The sequence below is a fragment of the Austrofundulus limnaeus genome, unplaced genomic scaffold (genome assembly GCF_001266775.1).
Source record: "Austrofundulus limnaeus strain Quisiro unplaced genomic scaffold, Austrofundulus_limnaeus-1.0 Scaffold277, whole genome shotgun sequence".
In the NCBI taxonomy this organism is placed as follows: domain Eukaryota; kingdom Metazoa; phylum Chordata; class Actinopteri; order Cyprinodontiformes; family Rivulidae; genus Austrofundulus; species Austrofundulus limnaeus.
This window is the reverse complement of record NW_013952679.1, coordinates 215,480-224,020: the sequence shown is the minus strand read 5'-3', so window position 1 is coordinate 224,020 and position 8,541 is coordinate 215,480. Positions and strand designations below refer to the sequence as shown.

At 47.7% G+C, this 8,541-nt stretch overlaps 1 protein-coding gene and 1 long non-coding RNA gene across 2 annotated transcripts in view; both read right to left on the bottom strand.

The window, feature by feature from the left end:
- cunh4orf54 (chromosome unknown C4orf54 homolog) overlaps positions 1–6,964 on the bottom strand; it is a 12,021-nt gene extending 5,057 nt beyond the window's left edge. The window contains exon 1 of the mRNA XM_014021087.1: positions 2,601–6,964. Coding sequence (XP_013876541.1) covers positions 2,612–6,793 — 4,182 coding nt within the window. The 5' untranslated portion in view covers positions 6,794–6,964 and the 3' untranslated portion in view covers positions 2,601–2,611. The remainder of the gene's footprint in view (positions 1–2,600) is intronic.
- Positions 1–8,541, bottom strand: part of LOC106526469 (uncharacterized) — a 19,605-nt gene that overhangs the window by 3,643 nt on the left and 7,421 nt on the right. The window lies entirely within an intron of this gene.

Here is an 8,541-nt window from a genome sequence, read left to right as displayed (position 1 = left end):
TCAGACTCGTCTACAGTCCTGCCAAATTTCATGTTGATCGGTGCAGCCGTTTTTGTGCTACGGTTGACCAAAAATCACTGAAAAAAATAAAAAATAAAAAATAAAATAAAGAGTACAAAAACAATATGACTCCCGCTTACGCTTCGCGTGCGGGGGTCTTAATTAGTTGGAACAAAACCAGTAAAAGCAAATCATAAAAAAGACAAACTGGAAACTGTCAAAATGCAAATGGAAAAGCCACAAAGCTTCAAGGAGAATGTCCTTAGATGAGAGAAGACTGGAGCTTTATGGTAACAAGTTCCATCAGCTCTGTTTTAAAGAGTGAAAAATAAAACCCACAGACTGTGGTGATAGTGAAACACAGAAGCTTGGTTCTGTTCTGTAGCTCACATGAGCCCTGTCTCCATTATCCAGTCTCAATCTATTGGGTTCATGTCTGCTGGGTTCTGCTCAGGTGTGTGTCTCCATGTCTCTGTGTTCCTGTGAGTCAATCGTCAGCATGTGACTTCAGCCATTGTGGTGAAAAATATATATATAAATATTTTGCGGCACTGTTTATAATTGCGTGTGTAACTGTGGGCAGCCAGTTTTTCCAAAACCTCCTGAGATATCTGCTGATTTCAGACAACTCTGTCCAGCTTGTCTCCTTCACCTCTCTCCAGGAGTTTGTAAGTTCTGCCTGGACTCAGCCAATCCACAGGCTGAAGTCTGCTGATGTCAAAATCATAAATACTCACTTCTACCTGCCTGAAACCATCTCGGAGCTGGTTTTAAAAGTGTGGTTGAAACCAGAAATGGAGACACATTTGGCCGAGGTTGAACCGAGGAGAACCAGGCACGCCCACGGAGAGGGGKCTACGGTGTGTTGGATCTGTGCAAGGTGCAAGGAGATCTCAAGACCATAAGAGTTGGCTGGTCATGGACACACACTGCTACCTTGTAGTCATGTGGACATGATAYTAATTATGTGTGTGAAGAAACTGATTTTCAGTCAACAGATTGATATTTGTTCRTCCAACATAAATTAACCACTGCAAGCTTTGCAAAAAATAAAATAAAAAACACCCCTCAATAGTCAAACTTGCTCATCATGTCTAAAGATTAGCGAATAAGTGCTCAGATATGTAGAGAACTGTGTATTGGTTGCTGAGAGCCATCACTAATAGACTTTGATTGCAAACTGAAAAATCATGATGGCAGCCCAAGCTAAAAAATGAAACATACTAAAAATATCAAGCTGAAATTAGGGATGCCCAACAGATTCTGAATTAAAATTAAAAAGAGTCCAACTAAATTCAATTTCTCACAATAGCTAGTGCATTAGTTTAAGTGGGAAATGAGTTGAAGATCTGAAAAATATCAAGCCTTGAAGTGTTTACTTTAGGAACATATGATTCCTTAGATTTGTTGGGTCTATTGTTCTTTGTGATTGGAAAGTATTTTAGTCTATTCTTTAGAACAAAAGTTATATATGAGACATGTTTCCTCAAAAGCTTAAAAGAGTGGTGTTGTGGGAGACTTGAAGTGTAAGTTTTATTGGAAGTTCATATTTCACCTGAGAGACTTCTTTTCAGAAACCTCCTGGATCTAAACRACTGTGGATGACCTATCTCCTGAAAGAGTCCAAGCACCAAGTGTCTTCTTCAAAGGTCAGGTTTAAAGAGACACCAGTAAAGACGATCTGAATAAATGTGAAATTTAATGAAGTCTGGTTACCGTCCATTGACAATTAAACTGTGAATAAAATTTAGGCTTATGAGATTTGCAAATCATTGCTTTCAGTTTTTATTTACATTTTACACAATGTCACAGCTTTTTCAGAACTGAGGCTGTACTTCCTGTTTATGACTTTTATACTGAGCTCCGCTTCAGAACTACAGACAAATCCCATTAGACACAAATAACTACAAACCACAGCATTAGTTGCAGAACTGAAAGAAAACATCTAAATCAGCTTCTAACTAAAACTTGTAATGRAGGTTCACAAAATGTCACTTTTTCTTATCCAACATGTGAACAGGCCTAAATAAACAGAAATGTTGGGATAATATCGACTCACCCACCATCAGACTTATGAACACTGCATAAATACCCAAGTCTGAATTAGAATCTCATCTACCTGCTCAGAATTATTTTTGTTTTTAATTTGCTCAGCTGCTGACCAAACACTCCTTTAACTATCTCATCGAACTCTTCACTGTTTTTGCACACATGATGTTACATGTTGCACAAATGCAAATGCACGCACCTTACTGCATATCTTTTATTTAAACCACCTCTACCTCAACACTGATCTGGATTCTTCTGCACTCTATTTCTATTTTATTTTATTTTATTACTATATATTTATTCTGTTTTGTTTCTATGTGCCTAAGATACTTTACTTTGTTTAATTTTAGTATTTAGAAGTTAGAACTCTACGTTGCTTTATAGTTTGTCAAGTTGTCTATGTCGTGTGCTAATTTGCATCGTAATTTCGTTCWACAGTGCRTCCCTGATGTTGTGTTGAAGGACAATAAAAGAATCTGAATTCATAATAATCCTGTTTGACTTCTTTGTCTCCGTGTTTAAACAGCTGAACCTGTTTATGAGAAACTCACCTGACAGAGACTTATCTGTGCTCCACCACAAAGCTCATGGTGGTCCCGTCAAACGAGGGCGGGGCGATGATCCGGGGTCCTTGCTGGGAGCTGATGCTGATGAGTGGCTGCTTGAAGCTGGAGGAGCCGTGCTGCGGCCGGCTGCAGGCTGCCGGGGCCTGGGGAGCAGTGGTCATGTAGAAAGGACTGTCCATGTACACGCCTTCACTCTGCTGCGAGGACGTCCTGTCTCCAGTCTCTGCCTCTGAAGGCACCGACAGCTGGGACTGCACCAGGGTCCGGGCAGGTATGACTGAAGGTGTCGGCATGAAGCTTGGGTAGATCATGTAGGCGTGGCCGTACGCTCCAGGACTGAGAGCCAGGGGGGAGATGGGCAGGGGCACGGGGGTCATGGGAGGCTGCGGCATTGGCACCTCCACATAATGTCCCGTTTCAGGGTCAAAGAGGCGCTTCGTGGTGGGCTGCACAGGTGTGTCCACCAGGTAGTAGTTCCCAGTGGTGGGATCCAGGAGCATCTTCCTCTGAGTGGCCTGGAAGGGGTCCAAGGTKGGGGCCGGAGTCACCGCTGGGGAGAAGCAGTACACCTGTGGCTGGCTGGCAGACAGCCCCAGTGGTAAGGAGTGGTAGATGGTGGCAGAGGGGACTTCCTGTGGGTGTGTCTCCATCACAAGGCTGGAACGTTTCAGCTTCGGGTCGTGGTCCTCCAGGCTCCTGGACTCAGATCCCTTGTGTCTTGGAGGACTGCTAGGGCGAGCCTGAGACGTGTTTGCTGACGTTTTTTCGGCCGACAGAACAGGTTTGCTGTTGCTGAGGTGGGATTTGGCTGGAATGGTGAGATAGTTCTCGTTGCAGGCTGATGTGTTGGAAAACAGATGTTCAGATCTTTCCAGGTCCATCCGCTCAGCTGCTTCCTTCCTGCTCCTTCCTGTCTGGCTGATTTTTAAAGTTACGGGGAGTTTAGGGGACTTGGGGGCGTAACTTTTGTTGCTGAAAGGCTTCTGTGTGTTGGTGTTTGGGTGGCGAGTGTCAGCAGCCTTGTTGGACCTGGTTTTGGTCGGAGCCGGCACAGACTTTGACCCTGACCTTTCATCGTGGCTGCTGGACGTCTGAAGCTCCTTCAGGTCTGCGTCCTCCCGCCTGAGGACGCTGTCAGTCTCAGGGGACGCTGTCACTAGTGGGGTCTTCTTGTCTATATTGGGACAGGAGTCTCTTCTGACTGTCTTGTCCACGATGGGCCCTGTCGCTCCTGGTCTGTCCTCAGGTCCTCCCTGCTCCTCACGGGCKATCAGAGACAGGACATGGCTGTCTGTCAGAAGCTGAGGCTCCCTCTTCCTTTTCCACTCATTTTTATCGAACACATAAAGCTGCTCCATGGTTTTTACAGCAGCCTGGAGTTTTTCCAAAGCCACCTGATTTGCTATTTTGGACTCTGGCTTCTTATCTGTYGTCTCTGACTCTTTGTCCTGCTTGTTTGAAGCCACTCTGCTCTCAGTCCTCGTCTCTCTTTCTGATGCCTGAGCTGCTCCCTGAGGTGGGCCACTTTTAGCCTCTTCTGATTTGCCTGTGTCACAAGTCTCCTGTTTCACTAACTCCAGATTTCCTGCTTGTTTCCCAGTATTGTTGGTATTAACTGACTGACATTTGATCACTATCGGAGAGGCGGAGCTGAGATTCTGGTTGTGTGTGAGTTTCTTTTGTTCCCAGTCAGCAGAGACAGGTTTGTTGTCATTATCTAAAGAAACAAAGTGATAGGAACTTTTCACCAGTTTCCTCACGTCTCGGACTTGGTGAATGGGAGTTTGCAGCTTTGCCTTGTTGTCCCTGATGTCTCTAACCATAAAGTGTGGAACTTTATCTGAAGACTCACCCTTCAGAGCTGCAGCCAGGGCCTGACATTTAAAGCTGTCGGTTCTGATCAGGCCGGAGTTGATGTTGGGAGCGCGCAGCTTGGAGACTCCCAGAGGTTCGGTTCTGTTGTCTTTCACGCTCCTCAGGTTGATTTTWATCTCCGGGGACTTGGATGTGGTGAACCTGCAGGAGTCTGTGATGTATAAGGTGTTGTCGGAGCGCACTTTGGGTCCGCTTCCATCCCGAGGACAGTCCGCTCCGTGCGGCTGCTGCCCGGCCTCCCCGTCCCCGGACAGCAGCTGGATCCTCGGAACAAACAAATGAGACATTTGCGTGAGTTTCCCGGTGCCTGAGGGCTGATCCGCCTCGCTGTGGTCCTGCAGAGTTTCGAGGCTCCTCTGGTCTTGCTGAAACCCTAGCCCCTCGTCCTTCCAGCATCTGAAGGCGCTATTTTGGCTCCGCAGCAGCGTGCTTCTGGACGCATCCACTGCGCCTTTTTTAGAATCGACTCCAGCTCCGCTCGCCGCCTCTAAATGAGTTTGTGGYGCGGCAGCGCTCCTGTCCCGTCTCTGAGACTCGCTCCTGGTCTCCGACGAGCCGCTGTCCACGATGTCCCCCAGCTCGTCCAGGCACACGATGCTGTAGTCCGGGCTGGTCTGGGAGACCTTGGAGCCCCGTCTGGCCTCCCTGCACCTATCCCCCTCCTGCTGCGGCTCCCTGATCTCTCCTCTCTCCATCCTGCGCTCCTGCTCGAACTGCATCTTCTTGGACAGGACATTTTTGATGAGGCTCGAGGCGAACACGGCCTTCTTGTGCGCGTCCTCCATGGCTCTGAGGGGCGTCCCGCTGGCCCCACTCAGCGCGCTGCTGGTAACTCCATCCGCGGAACGTGATCCTGCTGCGCTTTGTGCGCACGGCGCGCGCTTTTCTCCCGCAGACTTGACGTTGCAGCGGAAGTTGAGTGTCTCTGTGAGCCGGATGACCCCGCCGTGGCCCTGGCCGAACTTTCCCATCAGCTGGATCTGCTGCGTGCGGGGCGTGCCGCTCAGAGTGAACAGCTGGCTGCTGGGAGCTGTGATGAAACCTCTGCTGTCTGGGTTCGTCTCCACGTTCATGTTGCCATATTGCAGGTCGACAAACGTGGACCACCTGTTCAGGTCTGAGGCCGAGGACTCGCTGGAGGTGCTGAAGCTGAAGGCATACGGCTGGGCCAGGCTCCTGAAGGCCCTGGCTGTCAGGCTGCGCACCTCCTTGTCAGCGTCGTCCAGCTCGCTGACAGCACTGGACGTGCTGCTGGACAGCTCCTGCGTCTCTTTTCTTCTTAATTTGCCGCCAAAATGCACGCGCCCGGGCGCAGCTATGAGACACTTGTCACACAGAGGCTCTGCCTTCCCGTCCACTCCCCTAAACACGCAGCGGCTCATGTCTCCGGCGCGCCTGGCATGATAAATGAGATTTTCCTGGTCTCGAGCGGTGCCAGGGTCATTTATAGCTCGCGAGGTGGTTCTGATTGACAGGTGGATCTGTCCCCCACTGTTGCCGCCGCTCTGCTCCTCTGAGCCGGAGAACTTGGCCGCGGCGCGCGGATCACTTTCAGGCAGAGTGCTGACCGCTGCTGCGCTCTGAGCGCGCGCGTCCCCCTCCAAGCGGTAATCCACAAACGGGTACACCTGGCCGTCATCTTCAACGTCCCAGCTGCCCGCCGAGGAGCCCACCCCGAAGTCCCCCTCGTGGTCTGAGAGCTCGGAGAGCTGGATCTCGTGCGTGGTGATGTAGTGAGACTCGTCCTCCGTCACGAAAGGGCCGGACTCGTAAAAAAGCACCAAACCTTCATCCTCCTCTTCCTCCTCATTGTCCTCAGACTCACTCCTCCCGCTCAGATAATCGCAGCCCCGGGCTGTTTTGTCCTCGTGCTGCGTGTCCTCTGTCTCTTCTGTCCTGTCCAGATGCGTCATTACGCGCGCGCTTTCACCTCCCAGCTGAAGGGAGGCCTCTGTCTTTGTCGCACAGCGGGGTGATGATGACGATGATGGATCAGCTTTTCTGCCAGGCAGGTCAGAGTCTGGAGTCCCGGCACCGCCACCGACCCGCTCCCGGTCTGGCTCCCCGCTCCTCTCCGGTTCCGCTCCGCTCCTCTTCAGGTCCATATACTTGGTTTGGTCTGGCTTCTCCAGGACGCGCCGTCCCGCTGCTACTATCTGGAGCAGGTCCGTCACCTGTGCGCGCGCTGCCGACGCCTCGGCGCACCTTGTGTCGCTCTTCATGGTGCCGGGCTCTGACCCGAGGCGAGGATCCGCGCGGAGCTCCGGTGAGGCAGACTGATGACACCCAGACGATCCGGACATACCAGCTACAGACTGAGCTGCTAAAAGGAACCAGAGATATTTCTCAGTACTGTCTAGGACACATGACCGTCAAGCTGCGGTTTGTGGGCCAACGAGGGTCGTTAACCCTTTCAGCAAAATCCATTTTTTTATTCCAAGGAAACATTTTTAATCACATCTTCCAAATGGAATGGATTTTTTAAAATTCCTTTTCCTGAATTTTGTGGCATCATCATTATTTTGTCCTGAAGATGCAAAATTAGAATGTTCGTTATGATTGGTTTATGTGTTTGTTAGCAAAATATCTCCTGAACAAGAGAAGGTGTTCTAATGAAACTCTCAGARGGTCAACATTAGATGGACATCTGAAACTGATTCACTTCTGGAGTCACTTACACAAACACATGATCTGCGTTAAACTGTCTGTTAGCAAAATATCCCAAGAAGCACTTTTAATAAAAACCTTCAGCAGCATTAAATAATGTGGGATTCAATAAAAGGAGATTCTGCTCATTTAAACTTAGTGGTTCTGAGTAGTGCTGATCATTAAAATGACCCCTTTGATGTTTTAGGTTTTTATTATTATAAATGTCTGGATCTGTTGTTCATTTGTTCTGTAGGTTTATATGGTTTTTGTTTCTTGATTGTCTTTAAGTCTCATCAGTCCCTCGATCCTGAAATGCCCACACCTGTCTCACATCTGTTGTCTCCATTAGCTCAGCTGTTCATCACTTTTTGTTTGATTGATGTTTCTCCAGCTCCTCGTGTCCATCTGCATTCTGTGTCTCACGCTAAACTCTGAGTCTTGGTCAATATAAACCATTCTTTTCTGAGAAAAAGAATCCTTCAGTGACAAAAAATAAAATTAGAGTAACAAACATTAAATAGAGTCTGAGAGCAGAGCGCTCTGTTTGTAATAACATTCATAACGAGACATTCTGCAGCTGAAGATTAGACAACAAAATATTAAGTTAAAAACAAGTTTATTTTTCATTATTTTATTAAACTACATTTTTTTAAATTTTATTATTTTCAAGTTATTTTAATGATCTTTGTGGGTTTTTCATTCTTTAATGAAAAGTTTGGACCTGTGGTCTCAGGACCACYTGAGTTAAAAACCTGCAGGTTGACTGGTTTCCCTGTGAGAATGAACAGTTGTTTTTATGTGTCCCTGTAATGGACAGACACCTGTCCAGGTGTCCTCTGTCCCTCACACAAAGGGGGATGAATGGTTCAATTAAATGAGATTAAAATACTTTATTCAGTAAAATGTAAGAACCAGAGCCATAAAAAACGAAATGTTCCTGTCAGACTCCTGAACCAGTGTCTGGCTCAGCCCGAGGCTGAGCCGATAACATTTCTGCAGAGACAGACAACTTGGTGTCTGTTTTTAAAAATACCCTGTGACTAAATGTGAAGAGTGCAGCTGTGGGAGGAAGAGGAGGAGACGTGTGCTGAACACAAATGAAAGCAGCGCCACAGATAAACACTGCAGTGACAACRACTCATCAGCCACACAGCTGACAGGCTGCAGCAGGTCACACAGGGCCAGTCTGTGTCAGAGAGGCCACACTGACRATCAGGGATCATATCCTGACCACCATACAGAGGTGGGGATTTATCACCAGAGGTGTCAGCTAACTAAGTACAAATACTTTGTTACTTTACTGAAGTAGTAGTTTTGGTTATTTATGCTTTAGTGGAGTAATTAATTTTCAGCCTACTTTTTATTCTTACATTTTAATTCAATTATCTGTACTTTCTACTCC